A 27,881-nucleotide genomic window follows, 5' to 3' on the forward strand; every position below is an offset into this window, starting at 1 on the left:
CCAGGCTGGAGTACAGTGGCATGATCATAACTCGTGAGCACTGAGAATGGGCTTGAACTTGTAACCTTGAACCTCTGGCCTCAAGTGATCATCTAACCTCAACCTCCCAAGTAGCCAGACTATAGGATCACGCTCAGCTAATTTTTAAAAAAATTTTTTGTAGAGACAGGGTCTCACTATGTTGCCCAGGCTAGTTTTAAACTCCTGGCCTCAAGTGAGTCTTCTGAGTCGGCCTCCCAAAGTGTTGGGATTATAGGCGTGAGCCACCATGACTGGCTGTGAGTAACAAATTTAAATTAGAAAGATGATAGACAGACATCAATAATTAACTGTTCATGTCATTACAACACTGAGGTTTGTCTATTTCTAATACCAATGTCAATGCACATATTCTAGGAAAAGCTCATGTACATACATGTCAGTGTTTGGTTTAGTGGGGAAGAAGAAAAGGATATAACTGAAGAAAGAATAATGAAGAAGCTAATGGAAAATGTCCCTCCTTTAGCATATAATTCTAATTGTGATACATAAGGAAATATAGGCAGTTGAGTAGGGGACTCTAAAACTTACCAAAAAGTATTTTAAATAGCAAAATTGAAAGTAGCAAAAAGAATCTTAAAAAGCAAATAAAAACTTCTGAGCCTAACTATAAATGAGTAGAGGGGAATCACTTCCAGAATGGTGGAGTAATAAAAATTGGCTCCTCCAACAAAAGCACGGAGAACACTGGCAAAAACTGTCAAAATCAACTTTATCAGAACTCTGGAAACTAACCAAAGCCTTGCAACAATCTGAGGAGTGTGGATTTAAGAAAAATGGCTGAATCTCAGTAAAAACACCAAGCTTTGTGGAATTTTAACATGCCCTGTTCCTATTACCCCTTGTGAGTGCTGTGGTAACCTTGAAAGCTATCACAAATACGGTAGGTGTTGAAATCTAGCAGACTGGCAGTCATGAGAGAGGGCAGAATGGGTTTGGAATACCTCCAAAGCCCTAACTTCAGAGAAGTATCACTCTTATGACCTATGTAGCAGTTCCTAAAAAGTTTCATTCTCAGGGCTCATCCCTATTTGATGTGACTCAGAGCATGCTGTGTGAATAGTAATATCTCCAGGGTACTTGTAAAAAATAATCAATTGCAACTGTTTAACACTGCACCTACCTTAGGTGATGATACGAGTTGGGACTAAAGAATTTTACTAGGGAAGACAAAATACCACAATTATTTGATCCTATAAAGCCTTGCATTTTAAAAACTGTGCACTAAATATGATAGAGCTTATGAAAAAAATGGGGTTGTTGTATGCTGCTTAAAATCTATGGAACTTTGTAACTAGATAAAAATAATAATCCTAATAGAAATGCCAGTGTGGTAATTTTTGCTAACAGTTGTACCCAGCATTACTGTCAGTCAATTCTAATCCTATGTAGCCTTACACCCTAGCATCTATGAGACTGCCTTTGAAATGTAGATCCTAGAAAGAAACCAATTCCACAAGAGACTTGTTTATAAAAACTATAATGAAAATACAATCCAGGTTGTAGACTTCTTCATCAATCAGACAAAACAAAACAATTTTTTGAAATTAGAGGAAATGTCTTTGCAGCTTCTCCATCTGAACTAGCAGTTACCGAAGCCCCTAAATTAGCCACTACTTGCACTAACAAAAGGCACTTTAGCTTCCTTCTTAAACTGCTCTTTTCATTTGACTGTGAGAAAGCCTACCTCTGATTGCTTTAATAACTAAAACATGCAGAAAAATTTCTTCTGCGTTCATACTGACATCATTCGTTTATTAATTACACATAATCTAATTTTTGTTACAGAAACACAGATTATGCTTACTTACAATGACAGTAAGTACTACAGAGAAACAGGTTAGGGCTAGGAGGCTATGTAAATTCTTTGGACAGGGCATATCACCCTCTCCCATTTATGGTATTTAACCTAGCTCCTGCCTTTTGACTCAGGTCTTCCCTAAATTCCTGAAGGAGCAGACTCATGTCTAGCACTTGTTTTTTTTTTTTTTTTTTTTTTGAGACAAAGTCTCACTCTTTTGCCCAAGCTAGAGCGAGTGCCGTGGCGTCATCCTAGCTCACAGCAACCTCAAACTCCTGGGCTCAAGCGATCCTTCTGCCTCAGCCTCCCGAGTAGCTGGGACTACAGGCACGCGCCACCATGCCTGGCTGATTTTTCTTTTTTCTATATATTTTTTAGTTGTCTGATTAATTTCTTTCTATTTTTAGTGGAGATGGGGTCTCGCTCTTGCTCAGGCTGGTTTCGAACCCCTGAGCTCAAACAATCCGCCCGCCCCGGCCTCCCTGAGTGCTAGGATTACAGGCGTGAGCCACCGCGCCCGGCCTAGCACTTGTTTTTGCTACTGTCTTGGGAAAAGTGGCCAAAACAATTCCTCTGGAGTAAGGTCTTAAGAAACCATGTCTTCAAACTTCTAGGTATCCCACTGGCTTAACTAAGAAAGTACCTTGGCAAGAGTCTAAAACTTAATGATTTTAATTTCTTTTGGCTTTCTATGCTTAGATGTACTAACTGATTTAAAATATTTATGATCTTTTGAATAGTCTTTGATTTATGGTTTCCATTCACCTATTCCTCAAGTTCTACCAGTGTGTATAAGCAGAATTGCTATATCATACGGTAACTAATAGTTTGAGGAACTAAAACTTATGTCCGTGCAAAAATCTGTACATGGATGTTCACAGAGCATTAGTCATAACAGTTAAAAATGGAAGCAACCCAACTGCTTATCAGCAGATTAATAGATAAACAAAATGTGGCATATCTGTATAACAGAATATTATTTGGCCATCAAAAGGAATGAAATTCTGATAATGCTACAACATGGATAAAACTGGAAAACATTATGCTAAGTACAAAAAGCCAGATAAAAAAGGCCACATAGTATATGGTTGCATTTATATAAAATGTCCAGAATAGGCAAATCCACACAGACAGAAAGTAGATTAGTAGTAATCAGGGGATGGGGAGAAGGAAACAGAAAGGGATGACTACTAATGAGTATGGGATTTCTTTTTGGGGCAATGAATGCTTTAAAATGAGATAGAAGTGGTGGCTGCATAACTCTGTAAAAATACTAAAACTCACTGCACTGTAGACTTCAAAGGGTAAACTTTAAGCTATGGGAATTATATCCACATAAAGCTGTTATTAAAAAAAAGAACATCATAGAAATTATTGTTACAGGAGGTGAAGTTGTTTTTGATGAGTAAAGCAAAAGTACAAGCTAAAATACAGATAAGCAGACCATAGCTCTGTATGTCAGAGAAGAGAGCCTTGATCCTCGTTATGGAACTGGACAAAAGAGGTTAGACTGTGGAAATACAATCAAAGTAGAGAGCAACACGTGTGGGACATAAGAAAACTAGCTAATCTTAACATATTACACTGAAGTATTGCTGGTATGACCAAACAGCTGCTAGTACCAGTGACACAAAATCAAAATGCAAATGTCCAATGGAGGTCCTGGAGAAGACTGGAGTTTTATTGAGCTGTACTCATTTTTTGGGTTCTTTACGTTACCAAATGGTAACAGCCAAAGTACTGATTATAAAGACTTTTCTAGTAGAATGGAGAAAGGAAAGAATAATTAAGGTTAGAACATCAGCAGGAGAGTCATTCATGCTTAGGTATTAGCTAAAATTTAAGTGTATACAGTGAGCTTGCCAAATGGGTCTCAAGAAAGAGAGGAAGAAGCCCATCACCTCATTTTGGGGTGATACTCATAATTACCTTCTCATTCCTTCACTCCTTTTCTTCACACAGCTGTCTGTGGCATGTGGGTAGCATAGTTTGAAGTGTAACAGGTGTCTGTAATTTCCTTTCTCAAGGTCACAGGTGACTCTCCCAGGGCACTAGAAAAACCACAGCTTCTGGGCCCCTTTCTTCCCACCAAACCCCAAGATCCCCTTCTCACATCCAGATTATACTCTGCTTCTTACATGTCTTTAACCCACCCCACAGCTATTAGAACTGAAGTGTCACTCTTCCCAGGAAATCGACTCTGATTCTATCCACTGAACTCAAATCATTATCTGTTTGAAACTTCTTGGTGGGTAAATGGGATGTTTTCCAAGACATATTTTAGAGGCTGGCTTTCTTAGATAACTTTCATAGCAAATTTACTGAGAAGGAGGAATCTGTATTTGGCTGTGTCCTTACCTAATATCAAGGTCTTCACGTCCTTTTTAGCTGTCATTCTGGTCAGCCTTTCCAGTTGTCTGCAACTTTCATTACTACACCCCCTGCCAAATCCCATTAGAAGTCACAGTGATGTAACAAAAATCAGATGAGGGGATAATATACAGTATGTAGCATGGCTTTTAAAAATATAAATTGTTTCATAAGTGTTAACTGCTGTTGATATCACCTGAACTACTCCCAATTTCTACAAAATCTGCTTTGTGGCAACTGAGTAACAGAGTTTAATGGTTTATTCACATAAACTAATTCTGCTTTTAGAGAGCTGATATTTTTGGCTCATTTATCATAATGCATTAATATATTAAATTTAAGTGTTTCTAGAAGACCCTTAAAGACCTGTTGCCTCACTTTTCTCACTGGCAAATGGTGATAATAATAATACTTTTATCTTACAGAATTATTATGACATTCAAGTGAGATCAACATAAAACACTTTCACAGTACCTAGTATGTAGTAAGTGCTCAATAAATGTTAGGTATAATTATTATTATTCAACTCCTGAAGTTCTTCAAATTATCATAGAGGATTTTTTTTTTTAAGTACTTGGAAGCCCAAGATGAGAGAAATGGTGTTTTGTAGTAAAATATTTCTGTAAAACAACCACAGCTATAAATGTGACCATATAACTTCTACTCCATTTCTAAAATCAAAAATTCATTTTCAGATTAGGTATAATAAGCTTTGAATCCAAAAAATTTCCCCCACAGAAATTTGTCCACATTGCTATAAAATATTACCAGCCAGAGATATGGTGACAAGAACACTTTATGAAGTTTGATTAAAAATAAAGAATTTCTTTTTTCCGCTCTAGGGATTTATCTCACTTAATCTTTATGCATCTAGCTAATCTGTGACTCAATTGTGTGGTTATACCAAAGGGTGTCTGCATTAGTGACTGCTGTGCTATCTCTGTCAAAGACTGATCTCACTGCTGGGGACGCAGATGATGGCAGGATAAAGAGCATCACAGGAAGATGAAGACTGGTGAACTCATATATGTTTATCATGGTAAAAAAAAATCTATGGAACATTAGTAGTGGCAGATGGTAGATGTTCATCTAAGCAGGAAAAAAAGTGTACTAGTTTGATAACTTTTGATTAAATTTCTCCCAAAATGGAAAGTAATATTCCATTATATGAGTGTTCAAGTTTTTCTTTTCCAAATCATTGTTTCCTTTGTTTTATGGCATAATGAGTGTAGTTTTGGCTTTTGCTAGGAACTATATTAATGCTTCCTTAAAGTGATTAAATTTTATTTTGCTTTTTGGGAAAGGAATATTTTAAGTAGCTGCCAAATCTTATTTTAAAATACATGCAGTAAGCGCTTTGTTAAAGCACAATACTGAAATTACTATTAAATAATAATACTTTCCAAGAAAAATGACTTAAAAGTAACAACTTAAATTGCCTGTGGGTAAAGAAATTACTGCCATTTTGATTCTGTGCACTGTTTAATATTCTTCTAATGTTTCTGAATAAAGACAATTTATACGGGGCATTATAAAAATTGTCAATGTTAACAGAATTTAGGACAGAGCTATTACCATAAATGAATAAATCAAGATTCAAAAGAATTTTGACAGGCTAGATAGTGGGTCAAAAATAAATTGATGAAATTCAGCATGGATAAATTTACAACTTTGTACTTAGGGTTAAACGGTAATAGCAAATGGCTGAAAAATTACTGTGTGCTAGATACTGTACTCAGCACTTGAAACAACAGAACAACGTTCATGAGGTAGGCGCTATTATCATCTCCTTCCTTTCTAGATATAAGGCTAGTGAGGCACAAATATGTAAATAATGGGAAGATCTGTCTTGACAGAATGTCTTTAAAACATCAAGGGGTTATAGCAGGTCACAATTCACTAGTAAACACAGTATCCAGATTATTATCCACTACATTTTTCACACTATAATTAGAACATTAAGTTCAGATTTTGATGCCAATTTTCTGAAGAAAATTAAAAAACTGGAAAGGAATCAACATATATTAAGAGAAGTAGAAGAAAATGGACATAAATAGCCTAGATGAAATAGATGTCCTCAAACACCTTAAGAGCTACATTTATATAAGAGAAAACAGATTTGTTCTCCAGTGATCTAGAAGCAGAATAAAGATAATAATCCTTTATAGCAAAGTATAAAACTTGAGTAATTAATGAAAATAGTGCTCATAATGTAGAAATAGTTTTTGTGTATTCTAGGAAAGAATGTATCTGTGAGCACTTTTTCTTTAGTAATTGGTGACACATCTTTTTCATATATTGAAGTTAAATAACTAGAAATGTATGGACTAGAAATGTCTCAACACTCTTATCACAATATTCCATCATTAGCAGATAATAACAGTCTTTGAAAAAGTCTTGATGGAAATCTGAAGAACTTCAGAGGCTCTTTAGGTAACATGTTAAGTAAAAAGAAAATAACTGCCTGCCTCTATATTTACTATCTCTGTTATCCTACGCAAGCCTCTTCACTTTTCAGTGCCTCAGTTTCATAATGTATAAAATAGGAGTAACACTATCTACCTAATGGAGTTATGAAGATTAAAAGAAAGCAGACATAAAGATATCAGAACGATATACTGGTAACATAGGAAGTATCAATACATTAAGCCTTTATTAGTATATCATTAACGTTCACGACAAAGCATTACTAAATTTAATAATTTAATACGATTACAATTAACTTAGAGATTCATGATAATTACGGATATCAGTAACATAATAAGAGCTAGTCATATTATGTGCAGTGCACTGTAGAATGCTCAGACTGTAGTGCTGAAAAAGACCATTCAAAATCCCTCTCTTGATGGAGCATACATTTTATTAGGAAGACAAAATATCGTAATTATTTAATCCCATAAAGTCTTGCATTTTAAAAACTGTGCACTAAATATGATGGAACTTATGAAAAAAATGGGGTTTCTGTATACTGCTTAAAACCTATGGAACTTTGTAACTAGATAAAAATAATAATCCTAATAAAAATGCCAGGGTAGTATTAGCTTTTGCTGGCAGTTGTACCAGCATTACTGTCAGTCAATTCTAATTCTATTCAGCCTTACACTCTGGCATCCACGAGACTGCCTTTGAAATGTAGGTCCTCGAAAGAAACCACTTCCACAAGAGACTTGTTTATAAAAATTATAATGAAAACACAATCCGGGTTGTAGACTTCTTCATCAATAAAACAAAACAAAACAAAACAATTTTTTGAAATTAGGGGAAATGTCTTTGCAGCTTCTCCATCTGAACTAGCAGTTATCGAAGCCACTAAATTAGCCACTACTTGTGCTAACAAAAGGCACTTTAGCTTCCTTCTTAAACTGCTGTCTTTCCATTTGACTGTGAGAAAGCCTACCTCTGATTGCTTTAATATCTAAAACATGCAGAAAAATTTCTTCTGCGTTCATACTGACATCATTCATTTGTTTATTAATTACACATAATCTAATTTTTGTTACAGAAACACAGATTGTGCTTACTTACAATGACAGTAAGTACTACTAAGAAGCAGGAGGCTATGCTAGGAGGCTATGCAAATTCTCTGAACAGGAAATATCACCCTCTCCCATTTATGGTATGTCACCTAGCTCCTGCCTCTGACTCAGGTCTTCCCTAAATTCCTGAAGGAGCAGACTCGTGTCTAGCACTTGTTTTTGCCACTCTCCGGGGAAAAATGGCCAAAACAATTCCTCAGGAGTAAGATCTTCAAACTTCTAGGTATCCCATTGGCTTAACTAACAAGGTATCTTGGCAAGAGTCTAAATTGAATGATTTTAATTTCTCTTGGTTTTCTATGCTTAGATGTACTAATTGATTTAAAATATTTATGATCTTTTGAATATTCTTTGATTTATGGTTTTGATTTGCATAGTTCTCAAGTTCTACCAGTGTGTATAAGTAAACACCTCTTTTATTGTGTTAGAAAAATAGTGAAAGAGTTTGAAACAAACCAAAAATATTACTGGGTATTTGTCCAATAGAACACTAGGCAGCCTGACCAATGTTCTCGCTCTCTGACACCACACTACACATGTTCTGCAACCCCTGTCTGCTGGCTAAATTGCACAGATGTCTGCATACCATATCCCACTGCTTGGCATTGTTTATCAAGCACTGGTCTTAAGAAGGTGGAAAGATTGAGCACTGTGGTGAAGGGACTCAGTTTCTGATCTGCTGAAGACAACTAACCTATGCCCACTTATTAGACAGCATGAAATTTTTAATAGCAATGGTGGTGGGTGTTAACTACCATATGTACAACATATGGAAGTGAATTCTAACTGAAGAATGGTGAAAGGATGAGTGAGCATTCAAAGGATTGACTACCAAAGATTTGCTTTGTTTTTTCTGCTTTCATATGTTGTCCTGAAGCAGTAAAAGCAGCTGAAAAAGATTCATAGAACATTAGACCTAAAAGTAGACTTCAAGATTGACTTCTTCAACATTCCTCATTTTACTAATTATAAAAGTCTCTTGATAAGAGACCTTGCCACAACTGCCCTACTCTACTTCTTTGTCAAATGCTAAAATTCATTTTGCATCTTTTTCCTGACTCATTCATGTTGCTGGATCTTTCCTTCCATCTGAGAAATGTTTATTTTGAATGGAATACTGTTGTATAACTATCAAAATTTTATTTTTTACTTTTAAAGAGCACAGAAGAAGAAACATTTACTTCACATTCTATGTAGGTTTATGTCATCGCAGCCCTTTTTGCAGAATGCTTTCTTTTCTGAAATAAGTCAACAACATTCACACAAGGCTAAATTAATTGCTCTATTTTCCACCCTCCATTCATGAAGGGCTTCCTGAATTGCTTCTGATTCATCACACCTCCTGTACAGCTTCCTTTCTAGAGCCCTGCTCTCATTTTCCGAGACCTCTCTGGCTACCTGTGATAGCACAAAAACTCCCTCCACTTCCACACTCCCCTTGGCTCCCAAGATACTACCCTATTTCTGATCTTCTGTCTCTCTTCTCTTCCATATAGCTTCTATGAGGGCTCTTCTTACAACTTTTAAAATATGGGACATATCAAGTCCAGGCTGGCCCTCTGCTCTTATTCACTCGCATAATTTCACCATATATTCATTTATTTAAGCAGTCCATCTACTGAAGGCCCATAAGCAGTGATGAATAAGATGAACGTAGCTCATGCTATCATGGAACTTACATTCTATTGAGGAAGACTAGTAATAGACAAGAAAATAAATAAAAAATTACAAATTGGGGTAAGTGTTATAAAGGAAAAACAAGGTGTAATAATAAAGACTAATGGAGTACATACTTCAGATAGAGTGGTGAAGGAAGGTCTTCTGAAAAGTTAACATCTACCTGGGATCTCAAGAAAAAGCCTATTATGCAAAAGTGTGTGTATGTTCCAGGTAGAGAAACCAAACATTCAAAGGTCTATAGGAGAGGGGGGAGCTTGGCTGCATTCAAGAAACACAGAACGTAGGGTACCATAAGGTGATGCTGAAGAGGTAGGCAGAAGCCAGATCATGCGAGGCCCTGCAGGCCCTGGGAAGGAGTTTGGATTTTATTCTAAACATAAGGAGAAGTTATTGAAGAGTATTAAGCAGGAGGATAACCCATTTGATTTACATTTTTAAATTTAAAAGACCATTCTGGTTGTCATGACTTATAGAATTGATGAATAAGGTGATCATACATTTAGGATTGCCTCAGATAGTCCCAGTTTATGCCTATTGTCCTGGTATAACTGAACTTCTGCATTGACTCCAGGCGAGAGCCACAACATGCAACAAATAAATGAACACATACCTCAATAAAACAAACAAAAAAATGAAAAGAGAGAAGAAATAAAGTTGATCGAGACATAAGCAAGTTGTGGAGGCAACATGCATCAGATTCCCTTTGTTCCTCATCTCCCTGGCCTATCTGGGACCCTTGGGTCCTCCTTTTGATTCTTGACCTAGTTTTACTTCTCAAGCTTGGGGTATGTTCTTGTCCTTAATATATGGCTATTGCTTATTATTAAATAATGTTCACTATCTGGTGTACAGAAATATATCAACTGGGGTGCATTTTGTATTGTCATTTATTCCTCATAACAATCCATGAGGTAGGTATTATTACCTCCATTTATGGACAAGGAAACTGAAGCACAAAGGTAAAGAAACTTGACTGAAGTCACACACAGCTAAGGACGTGAAGCCAGGTAATTTGGTTCTGGAATCAGTGTTCTTAACCTCTCTTCCAACATGGCTTCTTAATGTGAGAGACCTCAGGCATGTTTGCGAACTGCAAGTAGCTCAGAGAGATAATTGAGGAAAAGCTGGAGATAAGTTTAGAAAAGTACAGAAGGGTTTCAAATGACAGCTAAATAGGTTAGTTTTCAACTGGTAGGTGATGGGGTATACCACAGGATCTTAAATACATGATAATATTTGGCTCTGGATAAATGGCTCTGTGGAGAATGGGAGGTAGGTAGGATGCTGGTTCCTGATGCATCTTTTTCTAAAGACTCTGGATGTCTGCCTCCTTCCCGGGTGGGGCCTTTGGATACCTATATTAATATTATGAAGAACCTGCTTGCTCCCCATATGACTTCCCACAACCTGGGCCTGAGCCTTCTGACTACAGGATTTCCCTTCTGGACTACAGCTTTTCTTTGGAGTCCCTAAGTATCAGCTTTAATCTCCCGATCTTTTTCATAAACATATCTCTATTTCCATGGTGTCTTCTTTATTCAGACCCTTATCACCTCAAATGTGGATGTCAGTAGCTTCACAGCTTACTTACCTTCTTCTTATCTCTACCACCTGCAATTTCATGAGCTGCTTTTATTTTTAACCCTTTTAAAACATTACCCCCTTGATCATATTATTTTCATGCTTAAATGCCTTACTATTGCTCATACTGATAGCCTTAACTGTTAACCACCTAACATCCAGTAATCTTTCTAAATAATGCTTAAATCACCATTTCTAATCTTCCACTAATTTTCCATTATCTCATCAACTCTGTTTTAGTCAAACTGTCTACCCATTTATAAACTGTGTGCACTTTCCTTCTTTTATGATCTTTGGTCTAGAACATCCTATTTCTTTCTAAATGCCATCTTGCCTTTAACTTCCTTTAAGATCTAATTTAGTACCTTCATTCTCTAAATAGTCTTCCCAAAGCACTCCAGTCCTGGGAATTCCTATAGCACTCAAGGCCAATATCAAACTCCTATACTTGTGTACAAACTGCCTTGGTGACATGACATCCCTTCCATTATTGCTCTGAACTTTTATCCATTTCACATTTAGGATTTAGTTGTTTAAAGATCACTTGGCTAATGAGACCAAGAGCTACTTAAAGACTTATTTTATACATATTTTATAAAGACATACAAAATCATATTTTATCCTTTTTTTTGTATTTCCACTTTTCCTACACCACTTCCATATCTACCCAGTGCTTGGTAAAGCATTATCCTATGCACACTGTATACCTAATGTTTGCTGATAATTTAGAATATAAATTTACTTTATGCCACTGTTATGATATAGTCCTCCAGTAATATAAAATTTTCAGAATTTTAGGAGTTTTGTCAGGTGGAAAAATTTAGTAAAACCAAAAGAAAAATGGAGGAGTCATAAATGTCAGTGGAGTATGCTAATGGGAAAAAAATCAACATCAGCTTTATAATTTACAATGTCTGGAGATAAAACTAATGTGCATATACTTAAGAAAAAATATTATATTATGAACAATTACAAGTGGTCTTAAAAGAAAACCTATTTTGCATTTATATTTGAATTTCAATAGAACCGCTTTGAATTGCTACTCTATTGATAAGTGAAAACAAGTCTTTTATGACTTAAGTTATAAAAGCTTATAGTTTATCGGTTCTCTCTCCACCCTGCAATTACCTACAGGAAGAGATTGGCCATACGTTCTATTTTATGGGTTTTACAGGGGCACGTTTACCCCAGTTTACATACTATGAATTCCTGCAAAATGCTACAGATTATAGAAAATAAAGTGCTTCCTTTGAATAAAAGACATTTCACTTGAACTCATGTATTTATCCATAAATAAATAGTCCCAAATATTTGTTAAAATACGAAACAGCCATGTTTTACATGAATATATGTATAAAGTATATTATACTAAAGTGTAATAATGCATTATGTGGCAATCTGGTGAACCTAAAGAATGCGCTAAACAATGACAACAATCTAACAACGCAAAATGTTGCAGAATGAGTACAGATATCAAATAATCCAAAAGAGACTCAGAATGAAATTTAATTTTTATGATGCAGATCAGTATTTTTTTTTTTTGAGACAGAGTCTGGCTCTGTTGCCCTGGCTAGAGTGCCGTGGCGTCAGCCTAGCTCACAGCAACCTCAAACTCCTGGGCTCAAGAGATGCTCCTGCCTCAGCCTCCCGAGTAGCTGGGACTACAGGCATGAGCCACCATGCCCGGCTAATTTTTTCTATATATTTTTTAGTTGTCCAGCCAATTTCTTTCTTTTTTTCAGTAGAGACGGGGTCTCGCTCTTGCTCAGACTGGTCTCGAACTCCTGAGCTCAAACGATTCACCCGCCTCACCCTCCCAGAGTGCTAGGATTACAGGCGTGAGCCACTGCGCCCAGTCCCCAGATCAGTGTATTTATAAGTAAGTTTAATGTTAAGGTAAGTAACATCATGAAAATCTCAAAAATATTTTCAGAATAACAAAAACATTAAAGTTTACTATTGACACAAAATTATGTGACAAAAATTCAATCGGTCCTTAGAAAACTTACAAGGAGTATAACTGCAGAATGAATGAATTAATAGCTTGTAAAATTGGTCTTCTATATATATGTAAAGAATAGTGAATCCACATTTAAATTTCTAATCAGACTAGGATATTTTAAATCCTAATAATTAAAAGAATACCTAGATGAATGGCAAGTGTTTCATAACTGGTATAATCCTGATGAGATAATTTGGATTTATTTTAACCTTTTATGGTAGATGTGCAGGCCTCCATGAAAATGCAAGCTATAATTTTATAAACTGCCAAAAATTCATTTCATAAAAAAAATTTGTTCCTCGGTACCAGGAGTTGAAGGGTTACTGAATACAAACTAAGAAGAAAGGAGTAATATTAGTGTTATAGGTTTGGAATGTATGAGCTTTACAAAATTTTAAGTAATTCATTAGGACAGGCCATACTGATTTTATTTGAATTTTATCATATCAGTTTTCAAGGGAAGAGATTCAGAAACAATACTTATATCACTAAAATTTTTTATATATTCAGTATGGCTTACCATGTTTTTATGTCTTTTACATGCATATTAATTCTGTTAGAAAATATGAAAAGCTGTCCAATATTATAGGACAGGTATGTTTTAACTATGTTCCTGGAGGAATACTTCCTTATGCTAGTTGCTATTTCTCTTTGATTTGCACATAAGTCCTTAATTTAAAGTAAATACAGACTCAAGCCTGTGCTGACTTAACTATTAACTAACTTTTACACCTGCCTTTAAGGGTTCAGACAATGACCTCTGATTAATCTGAGGCTGATATTATCCTTCACTTACTATAGGCAGGTGCAGAGGGACTAGTTCTTAAAGTGGCATAATCTAATTATTTTCATATAATCTAATACTATGATTGTCTCATGTCTTATTTGCTTTTCCTGTAATAAATAGTACAATGGCTGAGTGACTATTATTCAGGACAAAAATGTAAAAGAAAGCCACACATTTAACCATCAAATCTGACCTAGAGTATTACATATAAAGAACATAAAAGAAAATCTGTAATAGACAAGCAGGCCAAACAGGTTACCTATACAAAAGAGTGAATATCAGTCTGACGTCCAATGTCTCTCCTGCAATACTAATGCCAGAAGGCAAAGATGATCAATTTCCACAATGTTTTAAGGGGAAAGATTATGTTTGAATAATCAAAAATCCTGGCAAGACAACTGAGAGATATTTTTTTTTTTTAAAAGCCAGTCAAATTTAGTAGTGGGGGGTTGAATACCAACTTTAGTGACACTAATGTTAATGAGTTCTGATAACCCACTACCATCGGACCAGCCGAGAGATATTTTTAAATACGTAGATTCAGATAATTCACCTCCCATTTCATATTTCTTGAAAAAATAACTTGAAATGGCCTCTTAGATATGAACAAAATTGAACAAAATTAAGAGCTCAGCATGCAAAAACAAACAAACAAACAAACAAAAAGAAATGATTATAGGCAGTTAAAAAGAGAAGTTTGATTCTTTTTGATGGAGGGGTCATGCCATACGGGGATATTCTTTTTCACTTTCTATTAAAGGTATATCAAAAACAGATATGGTACTATTTATGTCAGAAAGAAAAAAGTCCCCCTCCCCCTCCAAAATCAAAGTTCATGTAATAAATGAAAAACAAAAAGGAAACAAGTAAATTAAAAAGAGAGTGAGAGGGAACATAGAACAAAGGGACAGAGGTGGTTTTGTTCTCAGGCTAATCTATATTTACTGAAGGGACACTGCATTATATTATAGTGCTATAGGATTACACTCTCCCCTATAACCATATATTTGCTGAAAAGTGCACTCCGAATTCCAACTTGGAATGTCAAGAAACATATCCTTCCTTGGAATAAAGGCTTGAGAAATTCTATTTGCTCATTTCCCTCACCTGCTGAATGGCTGAAACTAGTATCTAGCAGTCTCCGAGACCAAGGCATTCATGGCAGAACTTGGAGCAAGAGGGACATGGGAGTGATAATGGGTAAAGAAGTTAACTGGGAATTGGGGGTTAGGTACCAGGTCAGAAAGTTACTCAGGGCCCCAGCCTCTGTCATTCTAAAATCCTGGTTCGCTCCCTTTCTATTTTTTTCTCAGGCTGCAGGAGAGATTTAAATTATGGTATCTCTCCTTTTTGGGTCAGCAGAGTACAAAGTTTGGGTTTAAAAATATCCCACCTTGTTAAATTTTTAGACAAACTCCTTCCTGTTTTCCCTATGCTAAATATTTTCCTCTCATAAACCCTTTCAGGAAATAAAAGCACATAGGTTCAGGGATGGAAATTAGGTAAAATTACATTCCTGTGAAAATCAGACTTAACCTGTCCTGGGGACCAGAGGACATTGGATAATGAATAGACGTTGATTCTATTTAAAGGTGATAGAGAAAGGGCCAGGGTTAACTGTCAGCTAGCTGGGGGACTGTAGAGGAGAGAAGTAGAACACCCTTAGTTTGTAGTAAAGAGATAGAAAAAGAGCAGCTAGTACTACCTAAGAAAAACAGATCAAAACGGAAGTTCGGCTCAAGTCAAAACCTGGGAACTAATGGGTTTTTGGGAAGTGCATGTATAAACCAAGTATATTAAAACTTATTGACTGTATTAATATATTAGGAGTTACCATTTCATAATCCAACTGGAACAGCATAAATCAAAAGACCAGCAATACCTAAATTATTATGCATTAGATTTAGTTCCTAATTCATGGAGTCATTTTGAGATCATTAGGGGACTAATGCTAATATCATTATTTCTCATGATTTCATGTGGATTAGCTTCTGTTACTTCACTATTTAATAAGCATGGGAATCTACAATCAGGCTAGAGTGTTGTACTTTTCTGAGTTCCAGAATGTACAAACAAAATAGAAATGTAAACAAAGGTGCTGCAGGAAAGCCTTTAGGAATAAAATGAATTTTCTGTGTGTAAAATAATCCAATGACTGAGTATATTATTCAAATAAATTAAAAATAAATGTTTCTTAATTGCCAATCTTCAATTTTTTAATATTAAAGACTAAAATTTACACAATGTTACGGTTACTCTTTTAGCATACTTACTAAAGGATAACTGGAACAAATACTACAGCCAAGTACTTTTTTATAATTACACTGATGACTAATTAGTCTTTTCTGGGATCCTACACACTAAGTTATTAAATATGTTAAATCAATCATATGGATTTATTAGAAATAGAAAATGGAGTCAATTTGCTACTGATGCAAATATTAATCATCAATAAAATTCAAATACAGTTTAATATTGTCTTTATTTTCTTAAAAGAGGCATAGGTTGAATATCCCTAATCCAAAAATCTGAAATCTAAAATGCTCCAAAATCTGAAATTTTTTGAGCACTGATGTGGTGTTCAAAGAAAGTAATCACTGAAGTATTCTGTGTTTCTGATTATCAGATTAGGAAGCTGAACTGGTAAGTTTAATACAAACATCCCAAAATTTGAAAAAATTTGAAATCCAAAACACTTCTGGTCCCAAGCACTTGAGATAAGGGATACTCAACCTTTATTACCAAATCTTTCTCACAAAAGGAAATGGAGAATCACATGAAGGACTTGGAAGACTTATTGAACAGAAAGGATAAGAAATAAGATAGTTTAAGGAATGTATGATGTACTCTAAATCATCTTATGAATCTTTAAACTGCGAATTAGCAACTAATGTACATTTCACGCAAATATTTAGAAACTTTTTAAAAAGGAAATATAATTCTCTTCCTTCTCCATCATCTTCTATAATATTTTTTAATGTAGTAAATAGCTACTGTGATTGTTAAATGCCTTTTGTTGTATGACAGCAACAGAAGAGGGATAAAAGATAAGATTTCAGTTCTAAAATAATAAAGCATAGGAGGGCCTTCTTTCATTCACTATTTTAAAACATTCACTCTAAATGATGATGCTAGTACACAAACAACATTCATTTTTAAAAGGGTGTAATCAATTTGCATAAAAATTTATATTACTTTATCAAAACTATAAATCATTTTAAGTTAAAAACATTCATATAAATAAGTACCTATAAAATGACATAGTATCTTATTTTCCTATATCTTAGTAAATATTAGTAAGTTTAATAAGGTTAATTTTCTTGCAGGGATATAACTTTTGGAAAAGGGAGGTTGTAAGAGTTTTCTACAATGGCATTTTGTGTAACTGTAACCAGTATCATTTTGTAGTTTTATTTTATCAGTTTTAACAACACAAAAATGATTGCCTTACCGTTGGTGCTGTATCTACCTGATGGTTACAAGGCTTTCTTTCTATGCTGATAATCCCTGTGGAAAGAAAAGATTGTGAATATTTGGTTATTATGCCTATCCATTTTATTTTGAAAACATTTATGTCAGTAAGACATGATTCACACAGCTTACGAGAAAAAAGTCTTATTCAGATGGCAGGTTTCTTTAAAGTTGTATCATGAATTCTTTGGTCAGAAACAGTTGGTGAGTTTAGCTAAGTAAGACACCTGACTCAAGGTTAGCTGAGCCAATTTTCCCATTCAAATGGAGTCTAGCAATAGCACAAGATGTGTCCATATCCTGCTCTCAGCTCAAAAATTATACCATTATCTGGGCTCTGCTGCATTTCTTCTATAAAAAGTTTTATTTCCGACTCGAGGTTATCAAGTTTTTATAAAGAAATATCACAAAAGCTATGAAAGGAAATCACTGCTGCCCTATTTTCTCAAAAGAATAAATAAATCTATTTGAATTTCTCTTTGATCATCTGACTTACTGCTATGACATATTCTGCTATTTATTCAATCACCATGGAATATCTGAAGAAAAAAAGTTCCCCTGGTTCTCTCCTTTAAAATGACAGCTAATCTTGAGAAATATCCTTTTATGATGTGTGGATTAATCTTTTTGTTCCCAATGTCCTCTACTGCATTTCTTTGTAGTAAACAGCCATTCAGGATATAACACACTGCATCTCATCTGTAAAGAAATAGGTTCAAAGTCTTGCTCAAAATGACCATGGGTGAGTCTCATTTACTTTCCAATCTCTGTTCATCAGCAAACTAACATGTGAATTAGAATATCAGAATAGTTTGTTCAAATATTGCTAAAGGCTGTCACATGCCAGACTAGTTACAGGTGAGAACTACAATGTCTGTTAATAGCAATTAGCAAAATTCCTATTTGAACCAAAATGTTAGTTCTCTTTCACAAGCATTTATCTCATTTTTCTTAACATATGAGAAGGAATTGAGAACGACACAAAACAATCACTTTTTATCACTTTGCAAGACTATATTCAAAATGAACAAAGCATCATGAAACATGATTAATATATAGCTTTTGTTTCATTTTAAAATTTCAATATCTAGTGTTAGCCAGTGAAGTATAAAGCACTATACTATCTTCATTTAATCAGCTAACAGGTATTGAGTGGCTGTACTTGGTCCTCAGTGATAAGAGATGAATACATTATGATTTCTGACCTCAAGAGTCTAGCAAAACAGAGAGATCCTTTTTTGAGGAAATACTACAGAGAAAATGAATAGAGTTACATCTTAAATGTAATAACAAAATCTTTATGGTAATTTTGATGGAAAGACATTCTTTTATTCATAAAGCAACACTGGCTTTGGGTTAAAAATCTAAAAAAAGATGATAAGTAAAACATACTGGAATATATGCAAGTAATGCAGATTCTTATCTTAAGATTTTAATGATACAGAAGTACATAGAAGAAATCGTGAAATTCTCACTTCCTGAGGCCCCATATTCCCATAATCCTCCTAGCTGCCACCACTGAGAGCAGTTTGGCATGACACACTGGCTTTCAAATGAGTGTTTATATCCCAGAGTTCAGGAATTAGCAACATCTTACATGTGTTCTCACTATTGTAACCAACTGCCATAAAATTGAACTAAGCTGATTACAGATTTAAAATCTTATCCAATAGAAAGTAATTTTAATTGGGGGGAAAAAAAGAAACTTTAAAATAATGAAAACCAAAACAAACAAAAACTAACGAGAACCTCCAAATCTATATTCTCAGTTTATACAATTACAAGCGGAAAAAAAACTACTTATTTTATAGTTTCAATTTCAGGATAAGAATGTGTTGAAAAGAATTTTAAAAAGTGGACTATCTAAAGTTATAATCTTAGTTTTAAATTTAGATTGCATGTAAAAATATCATTTGGAAATACAATCATACATGTTTGTTCAAGCTTGCAGTAAAAAGTATATAAAGGAATAAGCTTAAGGAAAAATGTCTCCAAATAGCTATTTTAAGTAAATTTTACTTAAAAATCTATATTTGTATCTCGTTTCACTTTTATTAAAGTATAACAATAACTGAAAGTTTGTAATGAGTAGCTTCCTGCAATGGTTAATTCAGTGTCTACTTGGCTAGGCCATGGTACTCAGATATTTGGTCAAACATCATTCTAGAAGTTTGGTTTATTTGGATGGGATGACATTTAAATCAGTAGGCTTGGAGGAAAGCAGATTGCTCTCCATAAGGTAAGTGGGCCGCACCTGATCAGTAGGCCTTAAGGAAGTGACTGACCTCCTCTGAAAGTGAGGGAATTCTGCCAACAGACTGCCTTCAGACTGGAACTGCAACTCTTCCCTAGGCCTCCAGCCTGTTTGGTCTATCCTGCAGATTGTGAACTTGCCAGCCTCCACAATGGTGTGAGCCAACTCCTTAAAGTAAATCTCTCTCTCTCTATAAATAGACATCCTTTTGATTCTGTTTCTCTGGAGAACCTTGACTATTAATACACTTACTTTCTTGGAAACATAAAAGAAATGAAAATATAATTGCATTTACTATATTCTAAATTATATTATTTTCATTAAATACATTAACTGCAGGAATATAGTTAAAATGTCTAAGTTATGGAATATTTTAAAATTTGAATATCTCCAAATAAAGTCAAGAATGCAGAACATCTTCAGAGTAAATCAATAAAAATTAATAAAATATAAACAAATCTATCAATAAATATTACTGCTAGATTGCTCACTCTCACAATCTGCCTTTCAATGACTAGACTATTTACATTTAATGCAATTACTGATATGGCTGTGTTTAAGTTTACCATCTTGCTATTTTATTGCATTCATTTTTGTTCCTTTTTTCTTCCTTTTCAATATTCTTTTGGAATAATCAAATATTATTACTATTCCATTTTATGTCCCCTGATGGCTTTTTAGCTACATGTTGTCACACATTTTTAATGGCTAATCTAGAGATTACAATATACATCCTTAATTTATTACAGTATACCTTGAATTAGGATTTTCTACTTTCAACAACAATATAAGCACCTTAAATCAGTATAACTCCATTTATCCTACCACCCTTTGTGCTACTGCTTGCTGTCTTATATTTTACTTCTACATGTTATAAACACCATAATTTATTGTCAGTATACTTTTTTTAAACAGTCAATAGTCTTAGAATTTAACAATTTTTAAAAATCAGTTTTCAATATTTACTCATATATTTATCTTTATTCTTTCCTGTAGTCCCAGGCTTTCATCTGAAATAATTTCCCCTCAGAATGATGAACCCCCTGTAGAATCTCTTGTAGTGTAAATCTCCTCGTGACTGCTTGTCTTTTTTTTCTGAAGTCTTTAGAGGGCATTCATTTACGAAGAATGTTTCTGCTAGGTACTGAAATCTAGGTTGATAGCCATTTTCTTTTAGAAAATGATTTCATTCCATTGTTCCTTATAAGAAGGCAGGCATCATTTTCAATATTATTTCCCTGAATGTAATACAGTTTTTCCTCTGGTTGCTTTTGCAATTTTCTCTTTTATGTTTCATTTTCTTGCTTTATTAAGATGTACCTAGGTTATCATTTCATTCATATATATATATATATATATATATATATATGAAACGTGCAGATGTGTGTGTATATACATATCTCCTTCTTGGAGTTTGCTAAGCTTTTTAGGTTTATAGGTTGTCTTTTATTAGAGCTGGAAAACTCCTAGCCCATTATTTTTTTTCCCCATTTTCTCTGTTTTCCTTCTGAAATTTCAATTTCACATGTTTATATTTAATTGATTTCACATGTGACACTCTCTTCCCCTAATTTCTCGCCTCTACCTATGCTTCAATTTGGATAATCTGTATAATTTCTATTGTCTTGCCCCTGAGCTCCATGATCCTTTCTTTCAATGTGTTCTATCTGTTATTAGGTACATTTAATAAATTTTCATTTTGTCCATTATACTCTTCTAGTTTAGAATTTGTATTAGTTTCTCTTTTAGGGTTTCCATGTCTCTGCTAAAAATCTCTATTTTGTCACTCATTTTGCTTATGTTTTCTCATAAGTCATTAAACATATTTATAACAGTTATTTTAAAATTCTTGTCTGCTAATTCCAACCTTCTGATCATAGGTGGAATTCTTTTCATTCTTTTTCTAGATTATGGGTCACCTATTGCTGCTTATTCACATGCCTCATAATTTCTGACTGTAGGTTAGCACTGCTAGACATATAATCAGTAGAGACTGAAATAGAAAACATCTTCCCTCATACTAACCAGAAGTTAAACTCTCTTTTTATTTAGTTATATTATTGCTTTTTATTTTTTCTCTTTTCTTGTTTCTGGTCAATTTCAGTGCATACTTCTTTTTTTCTCTGCCTGTTAATCCTGAATTTCTGTTTTCAATTATTGCCAATGTTTCCACTCTGTTATAGGTTACCTTCTGGATTCTAACAGTAATAATATTTTATTATTACTTATTATTATTGTTATTTATCTAAATAAAATGTCTAAACCTCCCTCCAACCAAGATACTATACTTACCAATACCTCTTACTCCACACCAAGATTAAGCTTTTAGAAGGCTTTTACTTCTCTGTTCTTCTATATAAATTTATATAGTTAAGTTTAAATAGATGAAAATGTATGGGGATTTGCAGAAGTGCTAAGTATGAATTTATGAAACAAAAATAAATAATCTTTTTATTTATGACTAACAGAAAAACCTGATGTTTTCCCCTGTCTTGAGATTTCTGTTCTTATTCAGTTGTCATTTGGTTAGAGTACTCTAAATCCTTATATAACCAAATATGCCTTCCATTGCTGATAGATTATGATACTTTGTCTGAATACTGGATTTTTGGATAAGAAATCCTTCATCCTGGTTGTCTATATATGTTACTCTACTACCAGCCAGCTTCTAGTGTTTTAGATGTGACATCCAGTGCTTATCTGATTTTTTTTCCTATGCAAAGAACGTGTTCCTCCTATATAGAAGCTTGTGATATTTTCCCTTTACCTAGGAAATCAGGAATTTCACAAGGGTATGACCAAGAATGTCTCTCTTATCATTAATCTTTCCTAGGACCCTTTAACCCATAGAGTCTTATTCTTCGGCTCAGAAATATTTTATCCTATTATTTAATTTTACAGCTCATCTTATCTTTACCTTCACAATTTTATCTCTGTGATAATCCTTCTAATTAATCCCCTAGGTGAACATCTTTCTCATTCTAATAATTTTAAAATTTGAAATCATGTCGTTTAGTTTCTTTTTAGAGAGCTACAAAGACTAAGGCAAGGGGCTGGTGAACCCTGGAGAGTGCATCAGAGATTGAAGGAAGTTTTTCCAGGATTTCAGCGCCAGTATGTCAAGGCAAAGTGTGGGGGTGGGAGGGCTTTGTTCTACCTGGTGTTGAGCAAGAACCTGTGCAATGTAAGCAGGCTTCTTCCAAAGGTGTGGGTAGAAAACCTAGTTTTCAGAGTACCCTGAGGGCTCTCAGGCAGCAGAACCTGTGCAGGGTAAGGCCTCTTCCAAAGGTATGGGTAGAAAACTGAGTTTTCAGTGTGCACTGCGGAGTCTCAGGCAGCAGAAAGTATAAATCCCCTTGGAAATTGGCTGTATCTGTTAACTTAATGTCTGTAAGTACATCAAGGACCTAGAATATCCTACAGACCATAATGGCTCTAAAAGGAGCCTATACTCCTAGAAGAGCTGGCTTCCAGGCCCAGTTATTGGGAGATGGCTCTAACTTTCAGCTGATGAGACTTGAGAAGAGAAGCTTACTCCAGTGGCCCAGCAGCAGGGTATCAGATGGACAGGTTTTTGTTTTTGCTGCAACTCAGATCCATATAGTTGGGACCACAAATGATGAGCAGGCAAAGAAAACTAACAACTTTCTTAAAGAGCCTCAGTAATCTGAAGGAGATCAAATAAACTAGAACTGGTAGTGACACTGATGCTAATGGAAAAATTAGAGGACCTTTTAAATTAAAACAGACAAAAACCAATTAAGAATTTTAAGCTAGTTAATTAACAAACAACAAAGATAACCCCATTTTAAAGGAAGGAAACAGTGGCTTTCAGAAAGTAAATGAGAAGGTAGGAAACATTCCCAAGGTCAGACAACCAATGAGCAGCAGTAACAGGACTGAAACCCACGCATCTAAGCCACAAACCCTGGAGACCCATTTATGTGTTTGTTTAGATCCTGTGGTCAGGGCCTGATTTTATTCATCTTCATATCCACAGTGCCTAACCCAAATGCTTGAAACACAGAAGGTCCTCAAGAGTTGACTCAAATATTAACTGAATGAACATATTCTCCTATGCCATATCCACCAGATTCATATGCTACAGTGCGGCATTGTTAATCATCAGAAGGCCTGAGTTAATGTTCTGGAATTGTTTTCAACAATGTCAGTTTACCATTTCCTTTGGTAATGTTCCTAAACTTACTAGAAAACTGAAATGTATTTACAGTGATGTGCTGCATAATGACACCTCAGTCAACAACCAACTACATACAAGATGGTGGTCCTGTAAGATTATAATACCGTATTTTTTACTGTACCATTTCTATGTTTAGATACACAAATACTTACCATCGTGTTACAATTGCCTACAATATTCAGTACACTAACACACTGTATAAGTTCGTAGCCTAGGAGCAACTGGCCATATCATGTAGCCTAGGTGTGTAGTATGCTATACCACCTGGGGTTGTGTAAACACACTCTATGATGTTTGTACAATGACGAAATTGCCTAAGGATACCTTTCCCAATGTATTACCATCATTAAGCAATGCATGACTGTACTTAAACATTTTTCTCAGGCTTCAGATAGTAACAGTCTAGAGAAGACAGTGGAAGAAATTTTATTATTCTTAGGAGATACTTTTGGTACTTTATTTTGTAGAAAATCAGATCATGACATTTTACCTCATTGTGCTTGACTAACTTGAACAGCAGAATTATATATTTTTTAGTTTCCCTAAATCAACTTTTAACTCGAGACCATTATGAAAGAAAGAGGAAAAAAAGACAAACAGATGTATTGCAAAATAAAAACAGGGAGGAATATGTGCCCTGTTGTGAAGACAGAATATATATCCATGTATTATCACCAAATGATTATAGGCTACTCACTAAGCATAAGGCACTGTGCTAGGTATAGAAGAAGCCTTATCTTCTTCTGAATTACTTGTTTCAGGCAACACTATACCTGTGCATCTTATGTCAGTTTTGGAAATCCCCATGAATCTCTCTATACAGAACAGAGAGAGAATTATGCTTTGACTATTTGTGGCTATGAAAAATGAAATAAAATTTATTATATTTCAGTAGAATATAGTTATAGAAGGCAAGGATCTTTTCTGCTAGTTTAACGTAAAGTTGTCTGTACTGAGATGTCAAGCCCTTTTTAAGAATTGAAAAAGAAGTAAAACTACATTTTTAGATAATTTAATTGTATACCTTGAAAAGTCAAAAAGAATCAATGCTAAAATTAAGACAAGTAAGCCAGGCATTGTGGCTCATTCCTATAATCCTAGCACTTTGGGAGGCTGAGGCAGGATGATTGCTTGAGGCCAGGAGTTCAAGACCAGCCTGATCAATATAGTAAGACTTTATCTCTACAAAAAATAGAAAAATTAGCCAGGTGAGTTCCAGCTACTCAGGAGGCTGAGGCAGGAGGATCACTTGAGCCCATGAGTCTGAGGATGCAGTGAGCTATGATAACACCACTGCACTCTGGCCTGGGCAACAGAGTGAGACCCTGTCTCGATTAAAAAAAAAATTAACACAACTCATAAATCAGAAGTAAGCATGATATAAAAGTTAATATTTGAACAAATTAGAAGATATAATGGAAGAGAATACCTCATTTATAACAGCAATATAAAAATATGAAAATAAGTACAAGAAATGTACAGTATGAAGACCACCTTACAATACTTCTGAAAGATACAAAAGTATAGGTGGTCCTCAACTTATGATGGTTTGACTGAATTTTTTGACCTTATGATGGGTTGAAAATAATATGCATTCAGTAGAAACCATACTTTGAGCACCCATACAACCACTGTTTTTCACTTTTAGTACAGTATATAAGAAATTACATGAGACAGTCAATACTTTATTATAAAACAGGCTTTGTGTTAGATGATTTGGCCTAACTGTAAGCTAATGTATGTAAGTGTTCTGAGCACCTTTAAGGTAGGCTAGGCTAAGCTATGATATTTGGTAGGTCAGGTATATTAAATGCATTTTTAACTTACGATGGGTTTGTTGGGATGTAATCCCATCACAAATTGAGGAGCATCTATAGTCTTGAACAAACTGAACAACATCCCTTGTTCTGTCATAAGACAATCTAACATCATATAAATGTCAATTCTCCACAAGATAATATATGAAATTTAATGATTCCAATTAAAAAAAAGTTTTTGCATAGCACATGACAAATTGATTCTAAAATTCATGTGGAAGAACATACAAGAATACCTAAAAAATTCCCGAGGAAAAACAAGAGCAACCCTTGGAAATAAACATGACTAAATATTAATACATACTATAAAAAGCCTCTGTAATGAAAACAATGGGGTATTGACACATGACCAGACATGCAGACCGAAAGAATAGATTAAAATGTTTAGAAAAAGATCCAAGTACACATTGGTAAAGAAAAAGAGATATTTTTAAACATATGGTGTTGGGACAACTAGACGGACATTTTCAAAAAGAAACTATCCATACCTCACAACAGCTGCACTGCAAAGTCAAAAGCCAAATGTCAAAGTGGGAGAAAATACTTGCAACCTTTATTATAAGTGACAAGTCTCCCTAGTATGTAGAAAGTAAAAACATACATATATATACAATAAAGGTAATTTTACATTAGAATTGGAAATATCAATATAAACTCATGGATTTTTTTTTTTTTTGAGACAAGAGTCTCACTGTGTTGCCCTGGCTAGAGTGCCGTGGCGTCAGCCTAGCTCACAGCAACCTCAAACACCTGGGCTCAAGCGATCCTCCTGCCTCAGCCTCCCGAGTAGCTGGGACTACAGGCATGCGCCACCATGCCTGGCTAATATTTTCTATATTTTTAGTTGTCCAATTAATTTCTTTCTATTTTTAGTAGAGACGGGGTCTCGCTCTTGCTCAGGCTGGTTTCCAACTCCTGAGCTCAAACAATCCGCCCGCCTCGGCCTCCCAGAGAGCTAGGATTATAGGCATGAGCCACCGCGCCCGGCCCTCATGGATTTTTTAAAACCTTATTTCCTAGATAAGTTCACTGAAAGGGCCTAGAAGCAACGATTCCCCCACAGTCCCAGATTTTAGTTTCTAGATTGCATTATCCATTAATAGCACCAGAGGTCCTTGGAGAAATGATTGATTTCAGCTCTGGGGTGGGGAAAGTACAAGATAAACCTAGGACATCATAAGCAAGGAAGTGCTCAAAGGCTTACTGGACACAAGAACAGATATGAAGGGGCTCTCCTTTGCCAAAGTAGGGGATGATACTAAAGAAGTATAACAAATTGCATGAAAAAAGTCCATAATACTGAAATAGAAAGAGAAATAAGAAAGGAAAAAAGGGAACACTCTATTTGACTAAAGAATACCAGCCAATAAATGTAGATGTGATGGCAGCATTAGAAAACACCATTTTGTAACCCCTCCCCACTATGACACACAATTCAGGCAAGGATCATCCATGGATGCTGAAACCACTAAGGCAAGCTTACTCTAGGATCACTCTATTACTAAGGTTAGGGAAAAAGATAGTCACATGGTCTCAAAGTATCATGCCACAGATTACTTTACAATTACAAAGAGAAAATTTTATTTTTAGAATGGAAAGAGCTGGTGTTTATCACCCTGATTAAGGACTAAACTTAGCAACATCAATAGTGGGACAACCTGATATTATCTGCCACCTGATATGATGCAAAAAAGTACATATCACCTACAGTATTCTTGCCAAAAAAGTTTAGCCTAAATACAAACACAATGAAATAGATAATTCCAAAATGTAGGACATTTTATAAGACAAATAGCCCATCCAGACTCTTTAAAAAGTCAATGTCATGAAAACCAAAAAACTCTTGATTAATTAAAATTAAAAGGGACTAAAATAATATAATAATCAATGTAACTGCATCTGGACTGGATGCTGGATAAAATAAGCAAGCAAACAAAAAAAATGCTTAAGACATTTTTGATACAATTAGCGTAATCTGAACACCAAATATTTACTAGATAAGAATCTTTGTTATTCTTCTTAGATATGATAATGGTACTGTAGTTATATGGGAAAATATCCTTATTTTAGCAGATATAAGATGAAGGTTTTGGAAGGAAGAAGCAAATGTGAATTTAGGGGTTATACTTTATCTTTTCTCAATTTTTTGTGGTTTTAAAAAATTTGAAAATAAAGTTGGGGAAAAGATAATAGGCCCCAAATAGACATATAATGATCATATAGTAGGCAAGCAAATCTTCAATGGTTTTGAACACTGTAAAATCTTCCACATAAGCAGAGTAAACTGGTTTAAGTTCTTATTGAAAAAATTTCTCAGCATTATTTAAAAGCAATTAGAAAAC

General features: G+C 34.8%; 1 protein-coding gene across 1 annotated transcript in view; it reads right to left on the reverse strand.

Annotated features, from left to right (window-relative positions):
* AHI1 (Abelson helper integration site 1) overlaps window positions 1-27,881 on the reverse strand; it is a 224,554-nt gene that overhangs the window by 56,839 nt on the left and 139,834 nt on the right. The window contains 1 exon segment of the mRNA XM_012665175.1: window positions 17,248-17,303. Coding sequence (XP_012520629.1) covers window positions 17,248-17,303 — 56 coding nt within the window.

Source organism: Propithecus coquereli, unplaced genomic scaffold, assembly GCF_000956105.1.
Source record: "Propithecus coquereli isolate 6110/MARCELLA unplaced genomic scaffold, Pcoq_1.0 Scaffold98, whole genome shotgun sequence".
Lineage (NCBI taxonomy): Eukaryota > Metazoa > Chordata > Mammalia > Primates > Indriidae > Propithecus > Propithecus coquereli.